At 38.7% G+C, this 19773-nt stretch overlaps 1 protein-coding gene and 1 long non-coding RNA gene across 3 annotated transcripts; both read right to left on the minus strand.

Moving 5' to 3' along the window:
- Positions 1 to 9300: 9300 nt before the first annotated feature.
- On the minus strand, positions 9301 to 11298 carry LOC118806449. Its single transcript, XR_005007119.1, has 3 exons — positions 11195 to 11298; positions 10413 to 10459; positions 9301 to 9562 (listed from the first exon to the last, which is right to left on the minus strand). It is a non-coding gene; the product is annotated as an uncharacterized LOC118806449 (long non-coding RNA).
- A 6316-nt stretch (positions 11299 to 17614) lies between these two features.
- Positions 17615 to 19449, minus strand: mid1ip1l (MID1 interacting protein 1, like). 2 transcript variants are annotated; one of them, XM_036568957.1, is made up of 2 exons: positions 19217 to 19449; positions 17615 to 18876 (listed from the first exon to the last, which is right to left on the minus strand). In XM_036568957.1, the coding sequence occupies exon 2, from the start codon at positions 18811 to 18813 to the stop codon at positions 18325 to 18327; it is 489 nt and encodes a 162-aa protein (XP_036424850.1). In that variant the 5' UTR covers positions 18814 to 18876; positions 19217 to 19449; the 3' UTR covers positions 17615 to 18324. The 2 variants fall into 2 exon arrangements, with proteins under 2 accessions (XP_036424850.1, XP_036424851.1); XM_036568958.1 differs by having other exon boundaries at positions 17615 to 18917; positions 19217 to 19331.
- Between the last annotated feature and the right edge of the window lie 324 nt (positions 19450 to 19773).

Genomic DNA, 19773 nt, shown 5'->3' on the forward strand with positions numbered 1-19773 from the left:
AAGTTCTGCAGAATATTATCTCAAAGTCTTAAGGGTCATCTAGATTTTTTTCTTTTTTTTCTTTTGGCAAATGTGAGACGAGCCTTTGTGTTCTTTTTGGTCAGCAGTGGTTTGCGCCTTGCAACTCTAACATGGATGCCATTTTGGCCTATTGTCTTTCTTATTGTGTAATTGTGCACATTGACTTTAACAGAGGCAAGTGAAAGAAGTTCTTTAAATGTTCGTCTGGGTTTGTGCGTCTTTTGTGTCTTCCTGGATGAGTCGTTGATGCGCTCTTGGTGAAATTTTGGTAGGCCAGCCACTCCTAGGAAGGTTCACCACTGTTGAAAGTTTTCTCTATTTGTGGGTAATGGCTCTCACTGTGGTTCACTGGAGTCCTAGAGCCTTAGCAATGGCTTTGTAACCCTTTCCAGACTGGTAGATTTCAATGACTTTGTTTCGCATCTGTATTTGAATCTCTTTATAATGTGGCATCATGTTTAGACCTTCCAGCCTGCTTCACATTGCCAGACAGGTTCTATTAAAGTGACGTTTAGATTCAGCAGGTCTGGCAGTAATCATGCCTGGGTGTGGCCAGTGGAACGATCAAAAAGTCAATTGAATTTGCTTAACTGGTTGATTTAGTGGCTAAGGGGGCAATTACTTTTTCACATAGTGCCAGGTAGGACTGAACAGCGTTTTTCCTTCAATAAATAAAATCATCATCATCTTATCTTTGTGTAGTATTAAAAGTAGTTTGATGATCTGAAACATTCAAGTGTGACAAATAAGCAAAAATAAAAAAAACTTCGGAAGGGGCCAAATAATTTTTCACAGCATTATAAATATATCCCTTGTGTAGTGTAGTCCACCACTTCTCATGTACAGTTTGTCAGCCACCCTCTCAATTCATTCATCATTTCTGAACACAGAACCCCTGCTGACCAGATATTATTTGGATAGCAGATCATTTTTAAACCAGCAGCAACACTGACATGGCAGAATCCAGGTCTGTGCAAACAGACTGAGGTCTCGATTCTGCAGAGCGTAGTATGATTGCAAAAAATATGTCCCTTCGAAAAAGGTGGGCTTCATATAAAGGCCTTTTTTTTTCCAATAATTCACTGAACGAAACAAGGAATTGGCAAACTAACAAAAAATGATAGTGCTGTGTAGTTCAGATAGACTACAGTCTGTAACTGAAGAATGACAAAAGAGCTGATAAAATAGACAACGAGTGTAGCTACATGTAGATGTAGTTAATGAAGTGGCTGGTTGGTGTATAAAACATTTCGCTACAGACAAATGTATAGAATGATAATAATATGATGCTAATATTCTATAGTTTTCTATAGGAAAGCTGTATAGAATTGAGAATGAACATCCAGAATACCTCATATTTAAAAATAGTGACCAAATGTTGCTGATCTAATAGCTATTCATAGCTATTTTAGATCAAGAAATGATTATAAATAATCAGTTTATTATTTAATAACATTTACTGCTTTTTCTACGTCATAAATGTTTTGTTTTGAAAACATTCATAATTGTAATTCACGTTTCACTATCTAGTTTATAATCTACGCTTCTTTTATTTTTATTGAGTAACAGTTATTAATATGACAAGTAATTCCAAACTTTTCACCAGCAGTGCTTTGCCTGAAGTCACTTTATGCTTGTCAGTTTTGAACAATAGTCCACAAGGGGGCAATACTCACTCACAAAGTTTTAAACATATTAGTATATTTTAACTGTGATTTAACAGCTGTGTATGGTTAGGTTAAAGCCAGCTACAACGTAAGAAAGCACAGTTTCACCACAGTTTTGACGCACAGAAAGCTGTAGACAGTGGCCAGTGGGCCAAGGCAGGAGGTCATTCAGATAGCCTGGCGCACTTGTACGGAGGCCTGCAATCAGTCATTGGGAAACCAGCCGTACACTTGCACATGGGACAGGAAAGAGAGAGGGGACAGAGTTTGGAAACTGGAGGTGTCTGTCCAGGCTGAGGTCTCTGGAGATGGAGGTCAGACATAGTAGGGTGTTTGGGGGGTGAAAGTTCACGGTAGAACTTGCTGACTCAGTAAGTTCGGTGGGAGCACAGATCGGGACACTACTGTTGTAACGCTGATGGCCCTGAGTCTTTAAAATTGCCCAATTTGGTCTACTTGCATAGTCTACAGCCTTTTGTGTTTGTTTATCTTTTCACACATAGGAGAACATATAACATATCAAATGTGTAAATAATAAACAACGTCCTCTTTGTTAGAACGCCTGATTTGTGTTTTCACTAAAGTTTGGCTGCTTCATGAGGTCCAATTTATAATTTAAGAAATGTCAGATTCAGGTCCTGGAGGGCCACAGTCTAGCATAGATTACTGTTTTTCCTCTTTTAACAGCTGATGAGTCAACTCATGAAGACCTGAATAGCTGAATAGCTGATGATTTGAATCAGATATATTAATTCCAGTACAACCCCATTTCCAAAAAAGTTAGGACGCTGTGCAAAATGTAAATAAAAACAATATGCAATGATGTGCAAATCATTTAAACCCTATATTTCATTGGAAATAGTACAAAGACAACAAATCAAATGTTGAAACTGAGACATTTTATTGTATTTTGAAAAATATTTGCCCATTTTGATTTAGATGCCAACAACACATTTCAAAAAAGTTGGGACGGGGGCATGTTTACCACTGTGTTTCATCACCTCTTCTTTTAACGACACTCTGTAAGAGTTTGGGAACTGAGGAGACCAACAGCTGTAGTTTTGAAAGTGAAATGTTTTCCCATTTTTGCTTAACATAGGATTTCAGCTGCTCAACAGTTTGGGGTCTCCTTTATCGTATTTTTCATTTCATCATGTACCAAATGTTTTCAGAGGTGACAGATCTGGACTGCAGGCAGGCCAGTTTAGTGCTTGGACTCTTTTAATATGAAGCAATGCTGATGGAATACATGCAGAATGTGGTTTGTCATTGTCTTGCTGAAATAATCAAGGCCTTCCCTCAAAAAGGTGTCGTCTGGATGGCAGCATATGTTGCCAAAACATATATATATACAGATGTGCACGTCACCCATGCCATGTGCACTAGTGTACCCCTATACCATCATGAATACTGGCTTTTGAACTGTGCACTGATAACAATCTCAGTGATCTTTAGCTCGGAGGACACAGTGTCCATGATTTACAAAAAGAAATTCAAATGTTGATTTGTCGGACCACAGGACACTTTTCCACTTCCCCTCAGTCAATTTTAAATGAGCTCGGGAACAGAGGAGGTAGCAGCGTTTCTGGATCCTGTTTATATATGGTTTTGTCTTTGTGTCTTTGAGTTTTAACTTGCATTTGTGGATGCAGCACAAAACACAGCACAAAACACTTCATAGACAGTGGTTTTCAGAAGTGTTTCTGAGCCCATGCGGTGATTTCCACTATAGAATTATGTCTGCAGTGCCGCCTGAGGGCCCAAAGATCACAGCCAGCAAATACTGTTTTTTGGACTTCTCCCTTGCATACAGAGATTTCTCCAATTTCTTTTAATGAAATTAGCGTAGATGATTAAAAGCAATTGTTCTTTGCTATTTTACATTGAGAAACATTGTTCTGAATTCTTGCACTATTTGCCTGTACAGTCTTTCACAGTGTGGTGAATGCCTCATCATCTTTACTTCTGAAAGACTTGTTTTATTGATCTGTTGCCAATTAACCACCAAGTGTTTTTTAAGCATTACACAACTTTACCAGCCTTTTGTTGCCCCCGTCCCCCGGTTTTGGAACGTGTTGTTGACATCAAATTCAAAATGGGCATATATTTTTCAAAAAACAATACTTTCTCAGTTTCAACATTTAATATGTTGTCTTTGAAGCATTTTCAATGAAATATAGGGTTTAAATGATTTGCACATCATTGCATTTTGTTTTTTTATTTACATTTTTCACAGCCTCCCAACTTTTTTGGAAATGGGGTTGTAGAATACTACCTTCCAGGCAGTGCTGTATGCAGAAATAAATTTTTTGGATAGGCCTGTGAAAAAGGGGTAGGTCAACTTGGTAGATACAACTTTTAAACACACCTTCTGCAAGGTCAAACCATTAGACTACAGCTACCAATTACAATGCTTACTTCCTATAGTGATACAAAACAATAGCAAGACTGTGTACACATCAATGATAATATTAAATTTATATAATTAACTCAAGCAACACTGCAGCACTGTTCACTATAAGGCATTTGTCCACTCACAACAGGCACAACTTTTGCCCAATGAAAACAACATAGCTGTGTTAAGATCAGGCAGCTGAAATGTATAAAAACATGGAAAAACAACAGAGCAAACAAAACCGAGTCATACTTAGCTAAAGCATTCTGCTATGACAGGCATGAAAAATGTTTATGGGCCATTCATTGCTTACCTTTGACGGCTTAATGCAATGATGCAGATGTTTGCTTAGACATTTTGACAGAGCTCATTTTAACTTTTGTGGTAAAAGAACATTGTAAGTACCAAATTTGCAGACTGATGAGACTGATGACAATGACAATTTAAAAATTTGTTTTGGGCTTTGAAGTAAAAAAAAAAACAAAAAACAATCAGTTCTTTCTATTATTATAGGTCACCTAGGTACATCGTTTGACTGCAGCTGGAGCTTTAAACTCAGACACTGCTTCACTGATAAACTGAAGGCATAAGCAATAGTGGATAACAGTCATTGAATGGCTGAGAAAGTAAAATGGAGCTTGGGTGTAGTCGATTGGACTGTACCTTGCAAATTCAGGAATGATGTGTAGAGCGTAATGATTTTAATTTGCCATAATACATGTCCTCTAAAGAGAACATACTTCTGCTCATTTTAATGCACAGTCGCTGTTTATTTGCTGAATTTAACATACTGAGGGAAAAAATAAAACATCAAATGTGGCCTGTGCAAATGTTATGGTGCATCTTATATTTTATGTTTTATTTTTTTCAATATGTTAAAGCCAATTGTGCACTAAAATGTGCAAAAAAAGTCACCTTATTTTCTATTAAAAAGAAACTTTTTATCTTTTAAAATTGGTATGCTGAAAAACACCGAGAACACCAAGTGAGAATCATGATCTCAACACTGAGCATTTAATCAAGAATCGTGCAGGCCCAGTAAAACTTGATGAAATGAAGTGCATTGCAGAAAAGAAAACCCCAGAGGCTTTTGGTATGTTAATCAAAAGCTGTAATATTCTGTGATTCAGTGTTTACCAGTTTTTAAAACATAAGCACGACCAAACTCTGTTACATGAAGTGTTGAGTTAGTAGCTGGTGCTGGACTGAACCAGTGGACTTTGAAAGAAATGCCTGAGGCTCTGAACATACAGAAGGACTTTGTGCAGTGCTTTAAGATAAGAACAGCTGAGTTTGTGTCGCAAAGAGGTGAGAGATCCACATAAGGTGAGTTAATGAAGTCATGAGGACAGCCTGAGGCCAAATCACACAGCACTAAATCAAGATGTGCTTTCCTTAGTACTTTGACACGTGCTGTGTAACAAGATAATAATACAAATAACTCATCTCTTAAGAGGTGTACTCAGAGATAGTAGGCTTCTGTATACTGCCCAGAGTGGCCTCAAAAGACTAGATGCCACCACAAGTCACCAATATTCATCACAAGTGAATCTTTAACTGGCAGGGGGCCTTTTACAGTTGTCTGCCTAGCAGTGCAAGCTTGAGCTTCAGGCATTCGTTTGCTCAGCAGTGCAAACTATGCTTGAAAACGTATGAGGTAACTACAGTTCATCAGTTGATGTGAAGTAGAGCCCGGTGGCTGCTTCCAAGTATACTGAAACCCAGAAGCCTGTAACAGCCAGTAATTATATTAATTAATGGAATACACAGCCATGAAAAAGTATTTGCCTCCTCCTGATTCTCCTCCTTCAAATGAAATGTAATATTAGACAAAGCAGAGGCATTTTTTTGGGATGGCACACTACTAAGAAAAAACCCTAAATAAATTCAAGTGTGCATGTAATAAAATGACACAGAAATGAATGCATTTTTTCTCTGTACATACCTAAATCTTTCCATCATTTCCACCTGAATAAAATATAACATCTATATAACTATTGACAAAAGCAAACTGAAAGACAAAATATGGTGATGTAATATATTTTAGTCATTTTAGGAAATGTATTAGATGAGTGAATCAAGTAAATTAATGCCTCATATTTTCAGTGCACAATGTTAACTTTGAAAGTTAAAATATAGACAGGCCATGGAAGTTATCATTTATTTACATTTGCATTCACTACAAGTTTCACATGAGTCTGACAATTAGAAAGCTAGCCAGACAACACTGTATACGGTAACATTCAACAAACAAATTATGCTTTTTTCAATTATAAAAGAAATTAGGATTATAAATGATTATGGCTGACTCATTTTTAAAGGTTAATGCCTCTTATCATTGAATAGCCTATTTCTGTGAATTATTGTAGTTCACAGAGCTGCACTGCTGAAGGGACCCAGTGCACATGCACTCACCTGTTTGCTGAGTAAATTAGCCTATCACAGCAAGAAACACTAATTATAAAATGCTGTGTCAGCAGATTCTCCTAACTGATTGGTAACTACCCTGATGGCAGATTTTCACAATAAAGTATAATTGATGCTTTGTTAATGATGGGTGGCTGTCTCACTTTCCTTAACTAGGGTGGCCAGAAGGATGGACCTACGTAATTCCGGCTGAATTAAACCAGTTCTGCAAAGAAGAGTACACAGAACTACCTCCAAAGCGATGTGAAAGACGCCAGTTGGAGGATTTGTTTAGTTGTGGTTGTTGCTGCTAAAGATGACGCGATCAGTTATTAAGTTTAGGGGGCAATTACTTTTTCATATGGGTGATTTAATGTAATTAATTTAATTTAATGTAAAAACTTCCCTCATGATCTCCTTGGCTATCCTCTATTACATTTTCTATGAGGATCTGAAACCATCTGAAAGTGTGGCAAATATGCAAAAATACATTGAATCTTGAGGGGCAAATATTTTTTCACAGCACAGTTACAAAAGCAGGAATTGCTTCCCTGCACTGTACTTTTAATTTTACGGCGTGTAGCGTCCAAAGTCTCTGTTTACTGACATGGTGTGGAATAGGCCCATTTATGGGCTCCAGTATGGGATTTGGATCAGTATGACCATGAAGATAGACGGCTGGTGGCTTTGCAAGAGTTGAACCCAGTGACATCATCCATGGCTTCAGGTTTCAGAGACACTCCTTCACCAAACCCCTGAGACTTGGTTCTAGCCATTGGCTGGCTTTTGTGCAGCAGCCGCTTTCTGGTTGGTCTAAAATGGGGGCAAGTCTTAATGTGACCTACTGGCAATGAGACACATGCAGAAACCCAGCACCTTTCTATGAAACCAGCATTTAAAACTTAAGAATAGTTATGAGCCATAGAGACGGTTGTGGAGACACTTACTACAATGCAGTAATACTTTAATGAACATGTTGTCACAGCAATACATTTCTGCTGAAAGACTAATGCAGTGCTTTCATAAGTACCTTTAGAACAGATAGACCTTTGCGTGACTTGTTCCTTTGAAGAATAATAGCCAAGCAGGATATTGGGAGTGCTCCTATTGACAATGGTTGGGTGTGACAGCATTGGAGCACAACTGATAGTCTTCCCACTGCTCATTGCACAGGTCTCCTATTAGAAAAACTGAAATCAACAGGCTTCGACAATGTCAAAAGTCTTCCCAAAACTGGATGGTCCCACACAAAGTAGAGCAACTTGTTCTTCATTCACTCCTCAAGCTCTATCTGCTGTTGCAGGGTTCAGGGAGTTCGACCACTTCTTTTTTCCTTTGTCAAAAGTAAGGTTATGTAAGAGTTTGCTTTCAAAGCCTGCAAAAAGGGGAGGTCCTGCGAGCCTGGCCTTTTTCTTTAACTGAGCCCAGACAGATGCTTCCTCTTTTGCTAGTTCCCTTCTAAAAACCTCTCTTCTAAAGAAGGGAAAAAGCTTCTCACAGCTTGAGCAAGCCACCACTTACATGCTAACTAGGTTACCATTTTAATACTGGGATTACTTGGCCCAAATTCCCACAGTGGTGAATCAGGCCAGTATTACACTGAACTGATGCACTCAACCTTTTTCAAAAGGGTTTGAATGCTTATCTTAGTAAAAGCAATAAAGAATCTCTTTCCTAGTTTCTTATCATGCTTTATATGCATTAACATGCTTTGGACAGCTGTGCTTAGTAATGGTAGAGCACAGTTGTCACTGGTTAATATCACTAATTTAATCCCCCCAACTGCTATTAACCAGCCTTCAATGGGATGTATTCTGTTGCTATTTCTGACTGTGCACTTTTTAAGGGCCAGATATTCTTGGACACTAAAAATAAGTAGAATTAGAATGACTGTCAAGCAGCCAGTGCCATATGTCATACTGTGTTTGACAAGCCTAGGAGAAACCAAAGTACCTTGTCTGATATTCACAGCTGACACGTCGCTATCCATACGAGTCTTGTGCAGGAGTCACAAATCTGAGAACATTTATTGTATAGATTGCATTCTCAGAGAGAACGTGTATGGATCTTTCTACCGAATTGGTTCAGAGTTGAAAACATATTTCAGATTTTTAACTGACTTAGACTTTAGACAAATCCTTTTGCTTTAAGTGACCCTATGCCTTAAATGTATTTAATTTATTAAAATTAATGACGGTCCTTTCCATAGCAATATAATAAAATACCTTACAAAACTTTACCATATGTTTTGGTAGGTTATTTTAATTTTAGCTAATTTTGAGCATAATTTAAAAATGCCAGCCAGTACATGACTAGCAAACACAGCTTTGCACATATAGGCACATAGAATAATAATATTTTTCATAAAATCATGAAAAGGTTTACATAATTTCATAAAATATGTATTTCACTAGTGACAATTATGGAGGCTACATGCTGATTTTCAGATTTTAGGACACATTTATGTCAAAAAAAGGGATCTAAGTCCTCCCCATGTGGCCATCAGGGGCAGGGATGCAGTCTCACTTCCAGCTTTAAAACGCAACGTGTGGCTAAAACAAGGCTCTGGCCTATGAACTAAAACTCTTTGTGTTTTGGTAGAGACATGAAAATGTGGGATAGCATTGCTTTTCAATAACGTTTTTTAAATAAATAGACATTTAGGGGTTAGAGTTTGAGACAGCCACCTCTCGATAGAAAGCACCCTATAAATGATGATTATGTATATATTTAGTTTAATATTATCTATATTGATGCCTTGGTTTTATATAAACAAAAGTCTTGTCAATATCAGAAGTCTGAATACTTTATTGTTTCTTAAATTGTGTTTTTTTCTATGGGACCGCAGTTTAAACTAGTTCGATAGAATGGTCCATATATTTACAGTTCAGTTAAATGACTAGATTCAAAGGAGACAATTACCTTAAGTTAAAGTGGAATCCCCGACTGAGGCCTCCACTTCTCCACTACAGCATTGTAGAACTGCTGACTGACTGTTACGTGGAGTGCATGACAATTGTCCTGCCCTTGTCCAGCAGATGGGATTAATCACATGGAGGGACAGCAGTTGTACCTGTGAAAGCAAATTTTATTATATGTGGCGTTTTTCAGTGAAATAGGTTAATTTACTGGAAAACTTTCTTGTTTTTTTAATTTAAAGTCGTATGTAAACACTGTTTAACTTTCCCCAGTCCACACAGTCCATATATGGTAATTATGCTGCAAATACAACACGTTTTGAATCCGCTGTTTCTGTGAGGTCACAAGAACCAACTTATTTACATCTATCCACCTACTCAGCCTACAGCAGTTCTGCCCCACACATTCATAGAGAAGCTCTAAGGTGTGTTTCATCTCTGAAAGCTTTTTCAATGAGGGACAATACAGGATAGCCAATCAGAACAGGGGTAAATTACATATAAAGACACAGTAATAAAGACAGCATGTGTAATTCTAAGGGATAAAGAGAGGTTGGAAAATTGTCATGTAACAATAAATTATGACCATTTTTGGTACATTTAACCACACAAATGTAATAATTGGACCTTGAGAGAAAAAACTAAAATAAAAGAAAAATGAACAAAATGTGCTTCATCCTATCTTAATTTTTGATCGGAAATGCTTTTGATTTGCGTATGCTTCAATACAATCAACTTTGACCTTTGACTTTTTGGACACAGCAGTATTGCTGTTTCGTTAGAGCTACGTTTCAACTGCGTAAGCTTGAGGAGCACATAACAAAATATCAATAAAATATCCGTGAGTGACATGACCAAAGTGTACTAGGGGATATTGACCAGACTGTTAAATCACTGTTACATTAAGTGTATTTGGAGTAGTATGTTAGAAATGCATTATGTACTTTAAGGATGCATTGTGCAAATTATTTTTGAATAGATAATAAGAATAAGGGGCACTCAAACCTGCTACTGAAGATGCACCAGTGTTGCTCATGATGTCCCCCTTTTCACTTTACAGGAGAAGAAAAAAACATTCTTAACTTTGAATAGAAGTTAATGGAAACAGATTTTTTTTCCAAGCACTTTGGAGCATTTCTGCAGGTACTATTTGGGTGGTGGGAGGACTAGAGGATGACCAACACAAACTGTGCAGCAGCAGATAAGCTATCGTCTCTGACTTTACATCTACAAGGTGAACTGACAAGGTAGGAGTATCTAATAGAGTGGACAGTGAGTGGACACAGTGTTTAAAAACGCCAGCAGCACTGCTGTGTCTGATCCACACATACCAGGGGAACACACACTAACACACCACCACCACGTCAGTGTTACTGCAGTGCTGAGAATGACATGCACATGAACGTCTTAAGTGCACATCAGGAATACAAGAAAAATGCAGTATATGAGCCAATGTCTTGTGTTGGATTTGAATAATACAATTTAAAAATTAGTGTACTTAAGAATAGTCCTGTATTATATACTAACTGAGAATACTAGGGTTGTTTTTTTGCATAATTTCAAGAAGAATGCAATACTGACTTACATTACACAGTCTGAAGCAATATGAATCAACAACAGAGTGCTTTGATTCATTTTGTGACTTGTCTGTTCATTCTAAGCTTTGTTAATTTTCACAGCAGGACATCCCTATGGCCTGTCTCAAAGTACACAATTTACAAGGAAACACACCTGGAATTGTGATTGAAAGTGAATTATGAGTCAGAGAAGATTGGAAAGCATATCACCTAGAGGTGGGTCTAGACTGAACCAGATGAGACTGGTCATGCGGTGAAGAGATAAGACCACCATCAGCCATGTTGAGCAGCCTGAGTGACTGCTGGTGGCACACAACGTTGAATGGAGGGACCAAGGCGATTGTGTGTGTGTGTGTGTGTCAGGCCCTAAACAGCTCCAGCTGAGCTCCACACCCACTCAGTTATATAACCTCCATGCGTTCCTCCAGCTACACGTTTTGCACGAGGGCCGATCATGTACTCTGTCCATGTTGATCCTATATGGAGAGCCTGCTTTTAATGTAGGTTGTGCCTCTAGTAGAAGGGTGCCTAGACATTTTGGCCCAATGGTAAGCAATGCAACCTGAGCTGAGACCCTCAAAATAGCAGGGAAACCTCTATGAAATCTGCCTACCATCCATTGCTTGTACAGAGAAATAAATGTTACTGTAAAAGAGGTTTCATCAGTTGACTTGGGCAGCTTTGATGTAAATGAAATGATTACAAGTTTTTTGTTGTTTTTTTTGGCTCACCTTCTATTTTCACCCTTGTGGAAGGGTAAACATTTCACAAATAAGGTGTAATGTCAATATCAAAGCTTGTCAGAGAGAATGTGCTCCACTTGTTCATTGCAGACAGAAGTTGTGCAGTGTTGACCCACTACGTTAGACAGTCTGCAGGCAGGGTTTCCTATGACAAACTGCAGAGTGGGGAGGCGTGTCTGTGGGCTTGCAGCGTGTAGTAAGAGCTCAGAGGGAAGGCCATCTGCAAAAATGGGAACACAATGTTCCTGATCTCAAAGCAGATCAGCAGGTACACTAGTGGAGCTTCACATAAGTTAGAGCATGCACAAAACATTAGCAAATACTTTAGAAAGAGAATAGCAGCATTGTCTTATTAAAACCTTGCAACTGTTTTTACATGATTCCCAAATGCTAAGTGCCCTTTATGTCATGAGAACATTTTATGATGAATGGTCCAAAGTTACTTGGAATAAAACATGCGTTAAAGTTAAGAACTTTGTGTTTCCTTCTCCTATAAAGCTAACCCTTTGGAGAAACAAAGTTTTGTAATAAGGTTTGTGAAAGGTAGTAAACTAATGGGCTATAAGGACCTGCTGACCTGTCCTGTATATCCCTTTGCAAAGGTGGTATCCAGTTACTAAACTCTCTCCAGTAATTACCGTACTTTCCCTAATGCTTCACTCCAAGCAAATGACCTGCTTTACATCCTGCTGCATTGCCATTTATTAATCTGCTTGCATTCCCATACAGTGACCTCAAAACACATTTTGAACTCTCTTATCATAAGTCTGCAGGTGCAGCCAAAAATTGGTTAATGATCCTGATAATAAAGAAAAGGTAATCATACAAAGTAATCATAGTTTTATTGCTGTTTGGTGTAATTAAGATGTCTGCATTGCTTTCCTGAAGGCACAGTCACTGGATTGTCAGGGCAACTGATCAAATGAACAACCAAAACCAATGAAATTCTGCCCACCATGAAACATTCTCAGGCCACTGGGGGGGGGGGTTTGAATGACCACAGCATGTGAAAGTGGATCGTCTCTTTCACTATTGTGACCGTTGTGCTGAGGGAGAGAGGCAGTGCTGTCATGGAGCACACAGGCTCTCATTATACGGCACAAGGCTGAGTATTGTACGGCCGAGTGGGGTGAGAGTCGCCTTATCCTTACCAGCTGATCCACCAAGTTAACACTCAACAGGCAGACACAATTACAATGGATGGTAGAGGGAAAGCCACCCTGTACAGAGCTCTAGTAGCCATGAACACTACTAGATTTCTGATGTAGTACACATACACCCACCTATTTAATATCCAGTTGAAATGGCTGTTTAACACGTTATTCGTTTTTCAGCATCAGGAAAAAAATCAGAAAATGTATTTAATGGAAAATTACACTGAAGCCTCACCAGCTAAATATAATACCAAAATTTTCAGTATGTCCACTCTTTGCTTTTATTATAGGTTCCATTCTTTTCAGGAGACTTGTTTCAGTTTTTTAAAGAAAGGTTGCATTTTCTGTTTCTCATGATCCATGTAATCCCACACGTTCAGTGATGTTAAGGTCTGGGTTCTGGGACAGCCAGCCCATTGTTCTGAGAACACCAGCAGCTTCTTTGTTTGATAAGTACATCTTGATCTTCTCAGCAGTAAGTTTAGGGTCATTATCTTGCTGTAGAATTAATTTCTAATGATATTGCATGATGTATTACATTTTTTGTACTTATCATTATTTAAGAAACCCTCAGTCATGCTTGACTGATGGTTGTAGACATTGAAGAGTCTTTAATTGCTTCGGCAGCATGCACACTGCCTTCTGTCACTTCTGGAGATCTTAAATTTAGACTCATCAGTCCTTAAAACCTTACTCTTTATCTCAGATGTCCAGTTTCTTGTGCAAATGTTCTTTTCTTTTGTATTTTCTTACTTTCTCATTAGTAGTTTCTTGACAGCAACACATCCTTTCAGACCCTTTGCGTTGAGTTGTCTTCTCACAGTAAAGGATAGACAGAAATACCTGAGGATTTTTTCATGGTAATCTGATTTGATAAAGATATTACATATCAACATTTTTATATGTCTGATCAGAAAAAATCTGTAAAATGTGATCAAATAAAATGGTAAATTAAAAGAATATATGGTATGCAAAGTAAAGAAACTGTACCATACATGGACCATTTGGCTGAATTTGCTTAAAGTTAGAGTTGAAAACACATTTCACACTTTTAACTGACTTGGACTTTGGACAAAAATCCTTTTGCCTTTGACCTTATGCCTTACTTATGTTTATTTTATTTATTTATTTATTTAACTATATTGCCACTATTAATACAACAATAATGCTTTTAAACTGACTGTTCCAATTTGTTTCAATTATAGCTCTCACTTCCTGCTCTGAAATGCAGGGGTGAGGCTAAAATAAGGCTCCACCTAGGGAATAAAACTCTTTGTGTTTTGGTAGTGACACAAAAACATAGGACATTCATATTCATTCACAAGTTAATCTTATTTTAATCTTTAAGTTTATAAATGTAACTCATGGTGAATCTAAATTGTTTAACTTTAGTTTAAAAGAAATGAAACAAAAAAACCTTTAAAATTTGAAAAAAAATAAATAAATAGGGGTTAGGTTTTAGGACAGTCACCTCCCAATAGAAACTGCCCAATAAATGATGATCTCAATTAGTCTTGGGTTAACTTAGATCATAACACAATCCTTGTAAATATCTAAGGCTTTACTGAGAGTCAACTGAAACACTTTATTATGATTATGATGACCTTAAGTAAGGCTGGCTTTCTGTGCTCACTGTTAGTGAACTCAGAGGCTGTCTTAGTTTGACTACAGTGCTGTATCAGTAATTTCTTATCAGACTTTAAGGCTGGATCTGCAAATGCCACCATTAGATTGCCACAACTTGTGATAACACTAAATCGTAGACTTACATTAGATTACATTAGATATTGTTTGGGTAACTAGGCACAGACAGTGGTACATTCTGGCACGTTCAGCACATCCATGCCAGTCATTTATTTTATAGCTGTTGAGAAAGTATCTCTGGCGAGTGACAGAGAACATAACTCTGCATGGTCTGGGCAGCTGTCACAGCGGCGTGCCGACTCAAAGCACCCTGCCAAGTCTTATCCGCCTGATCACGCAGTCACGCCGTGCTCTGCTGCCTGAGTCTGTGACTCAGATGCTGCCATGCTTTTGTACAGCATGTGTACCCTAGTTTTCCTGCCATCGCCTTTCTGTCATGGTCAAGTGTCCCGGCATCAGATACTCACCAAAGAACAGGATCATGCTGTGATGACCTTTTCATACAACTGTGACACATACAGTGCATCTCATCAATACAACAACAAACCAACAACAAAAACAAGAAGTCATTTCACACTCAAAATAGGTTTTATTATCCATTGGGCAATGTCTATAATTCAGAATCTTAAAAAACAAGTATCCTGTCTTTTAGATTCTGTATCTAAGACAAATATGGCAATAATCAGTTTAGTCTAGCTTGTTGAACTCAGATTAAGATTGCTTGCATCTGACCAGACAGTAAAATGTCACATCCATAAAAATGTACCTTTAAACATGACCGTTGCAATGCTGAAACACTTTCAATTCACTGTGTTGTAAATTATTTCATCAGCATCAATAGGGCAAAGTTGGGGATCCTTCAAAACATATGAGATCCAAGAGATGCTGTGTAGTCACTAGAAATAAGTATCTTTGTGATCTAGTTTCAGATGTTTTGCAGGGTACAGATGGGAAGTGAGATGCAACGTGACTCAGTGGCAGTTTCCCAGTAATGATGTCTGAGTGTCATATTTTGCAGTATAAGTGTTTATACACTGGTTCCCGCTTCTTAGTATGGGATGATAAAAATACAACGTGCAGTAAACACACATATTAAAAACACATGCGTTTATTTGCATGTTTAAATAGTATGATTAACTTATTAAATGTAACTGGAAAACAAAACCAAAATTGTAACAAGGTACTTAATACTAGTTCTTTCAGAGCACCAGAATAACATGTACTGCTTTGTGCAAAAAGCAAAGGTGGCCCTTCATTTATTTAAATACAGTCAAGACAGTCATTAAGTATGTTATTCATTCTTCAGCTTCCAAAAAGAACAAAACATATACTTAACAGAAAACTTAATTTAACCTTTAAAATTTGAACCTTTATTATAGCCACCATTGTTTTCAGGAGGCTTGCTTTCAGTTTTTCAAAGAAATCTGCAGGGATATTTTTCCATACCTCCAAAGTTCAGTCTTAGTCTTTCTTCTTTATCTGTTTCCTTCTCTCAGTAATGACTTCTTGACAGCTACACATCCTATCAGACCCATAGCACTGAATTGTCTTCTGAGTGGAAGTTTGGACAAAAACACCTGTGGACTTTTTTCTAATCTGAAGCAAGAGTGGAGCTTGATTTTCATCTCAAAGATACAAGACCTGTTTATCTGATGATGACAGTTTTTGTGGTCGATCAGGTCTTGCATGGTTGTTAGGAGTCGCGTTTTTTGTATATCTTTTATTTTTTCAACTCCAGTTTTGGAAATGTGTATTTTCCCAACTTATTTTCTTTTCATTTTCCCCTTCATTCTGCTAGGGGATTGCCTTATACCTGAGCTCCTCAGAAATATCTCCTGAAAATGAATAAATTGTACTTAATAGCCATTTTGCCAAGAAATTAAATAAGTGAAAAGATGGTGTCTGACTTGCACAGTACTCTAATGAATTGCAATGTAAGAAGTAGAAGACTTACCCATTTTCCACTTATCAGTTTATGTTCTATAGTTTACGCCGATCTGCTCTTGAGCGCCTGGCCTGGTTTGCGTGAAATGGTGTGTGACCTAGTTCACTTGAGTGGACACATGGTTTGACCAACTTTGACAGATTGTTTTCTGATGTCATGCTGCAATCAAGATGAAGTGAGCATCAGCTTGCAGTCTTTATGGTGGCTCTGACCCTTGCAGTCACCGGGGTCAGTTTGTTTTTGAATGCTCTGTGGGCCTTTATTTTCCTTACTCCCAACCTTCCACTGTTTAATCACCATTGTGCCTTGGAGTGGGAAAGGAAAAAACATTATCTGATTGGCCACAGTTGAGAAAACTGTTGCTAAGGGGAAGTACCAGGAGAATGACTCAGGTGTGGAGTGGAAGACCAGGCCAGTCCTGTTTATGAACATGATAAATCCCCATCTGCACCCTGTGCTGCTAAGCCAGGCGTGATGGGATATGAACACAAATTTAGTGGCAGGAGTAAATTGCAATCACCTCAGGCTTCCAGGGAAAACTACAAGAAGGTATACTAGCCAAGAAGCCTTCTGCTCTTCAGTTTGTTATAGAACTTCCAGTCCCAACACACATTGCATTTTTCATATCACCCTTCATGTTCCTCCTGACAGCTAAACTAATTTCTAGCTAGAAGAATCAAGCAGCTGTTCTCATGTGTGGATTTGTTGACTCAAGACAGACTTTACAAGAAACACCAGATCTCAAATTGCACATCAGAAGAGCAAACGAGTGGTTAGAGATGAACCATTCAAAATGTGCTACAAAACAATGGCTTCACTCCAACCTAGTTACATAACAGTAGCTAAGAGATAAATGCTACTAGGAATAAGGTTTGGATTGTGGGTTTTGATCAGAGAGCCTTAAGTATGATTCAGGGTGTGTATAATGACAACCATTCAGGAGACAGCATTCAGGTTCAAACATGCCAGTTGAATGGTGCATTTCATGAAGGCATAATGCACATCTTACTAAACCAGATTAGCAAAAGACGCAGGGCCTCCATTCAGGATTAGACTGCCACTGCCTTCAAATAATCTGAGGATTTGCAATACTACCCAGATGAGCTGGAGACATGCTTACATTTCCAAGAGAACAATACCAATGTAAAAAAAAAGTCTACTTTATTTAATATTCCATACTGCATTACAATTCATATAAAATTAGAAATATTTTAGAACAAAAACAATCCTTAAAATAAAGTAGTAACAAACATTGACAGGCCAGACTGATACAATGAGCAGGAAATGCATCCCTTATGTGAAAACAAGGCACTGTTTCTGCTTGAGGAGTGCAGAAGACCAGCAGACTAAAATGAATCTTGTTAAAGCTCCTTGAGCAGAGTTGACCAAACTAAATACTACAGAATTCAGGTTAATGTAAAGGAAGAAACAGAATTACCAGCATTCAAGGTTTCCCCAACAAATCCCAAACTCTGAATGACCACTTTACCACATCTACAGCAGGTTTTTAAAGCCATATAGCATCATATAAAGGTGGCCATCTAATACACATTCTGAAATAAAGGGACTTGAAAAGGCCAGAACAAGACTTCAACAGCAACAAGATTTACTTTCATTGCCCTTTTTCAACTCACACAGTTTCAGTTTAACTCTAATCAGAGCAGGACACATGACTAGTAGTGTAGCTGGAAAGTGACCAAAGTTTAGGAGCATCACTGCTCAGAAAGAGATCAAATCAAATTTAAATAGCCCAAGAGGTCATCTTGGGTCTTTCGCTTAGTCCAGTGCTTGTCCATTACCTCCCAGGGAAAAAAGAGCTTCAGCAATAAGTCAGTATCAGGTCTGTCATTGTTCCTATCTTAGCAGACTGCCACCACCGATTTCTCTTTTATAGCGATTTGTGAGGTGGTCAGCCTGCACAGTCAGCTTGGACAGCACCCCGAAGAGTCCACGGAGGTGAAAGTGGAACTGGCTCTCTAGATCAGAGCAGTCCTCAGCTGGCCCTCCATTTACCTGCTGTTCCTCCTGCTTCACAGCCATCTCCAGGAAGCTGGCCCCACCAGTCATCTCCCTTTTCAGCAAGCCCCACTCCATCTCATTCTTAATGGACTTGAGCAGCAGGTAATGCTCGTACATGTCCCTCTGTTTGCTTGGACAGGTGGGCTCGTTTTCATTGTTGTTTTGAGTGATAGAGGCCTCGTCCTCCTCGTCTAGGGGGACGTCCCTCAGCAGGCTAGGCACCATGATGGTCTCGTCCATGTTGTTAGCCGCCGCTATGAAGCGGTTCATCACGTTCAGCAGCGAGTGCTTATTACAGTACGAGTCCTGGCAGATCTGCATCATGATGAGGCTGTTTGTAGAGTTATACCAGTAGACAAGTGAAGTTTAACAGGAGACTGGTGGATCCTGGGGAGAGACCACATCAGTGCATCAGACATGCAGACTGACTGAGAGAAGCACAAGAGTTAACGTTAGTAAATTCTGCCTTTTGGGCGTCAGAGTGAAAGCCGCAGCCTGAGGGTCCGTTACCAGATTTACAGGCAAATAATACTACATCTACTAATAATAAATATTGTTATAATAGTGAATAATATGCACATTCAGAGTAAACTCGCATTGTATAAACACAGCCTAGCCTGCTAGCACACACGAAGGAGCATGCATCCTGCTACACACTGAGCAACGCAGCTCACAATAGAACACGAAACAGGACAGAAAAAGTAAATGAAGAACAACCACGACTAACCTGGATTAAACCGGTGACTGAACCAATTTTCCTCTCAGAGTTTGGTCAGATTTGCGCTTCGCCAGCTCCTCACACCGCCCAGACACGAGACCCGATGCCCTCTTCTGCCGGCTGCAGAAGCCGCTGAGAGCTTTATATAATGCAGTCGAGCAGCGGGGGCGGGCTCAGCCAATGAAAGAGAAGCTAGTGTATGACAGACAGTCAGACTAGCCAATCACGATTTTAGCCTATTGTACAACCTTCGAATTGAGATTATATTCCTATATTGCTTTTCAACACGGACCAGTGTAATTCAGTCAATCGACTGAATTACATATCTGATGATGCATTCCCATAAATTCCTAAAAAAGGAACATAATTAATGGTGTCCGAGTGCTCAGACATGGCTTAATGCTGCCACCTGCTGCATTTCTTCAGAACAGTTAGGGACGCTAACCTGTTGAGAAACGAGCGCTGGCACACAGGCTTGATATCGACTTACTGCTGAACATTTTTCCTCTCAGAGGTAATGGTCGAGCACTGTAGTTAGTGTCTTAGTTCGGTAAGTGATTTCACAC

This window comes from Colossoma macropomum, unplaced genomic scaffold (genome assembly GCF_904425465.1).
Source record: "Colossoma macropomum unplaced genomic scaffold, Colossoma_macropomum, whole genome shotgun sequence".
In the NCBI taxonomy this organism is placed as follows: domain Eukaryota; kingdom Metazoa; phylum Chordata; class Actinopteri; order Characiformes; family Serrasalmidae; genus Colossoma; species Colossoma macropomum.

Coding starts and splice junctions, on each gene's coding strand:
- mid1ip1l (XM_036568957.1), bottom strand. CDS start 18,813: ATGATGCAGATCTGCCAGGACTCGTACTGTAATAAGCACTCGCTGCTG.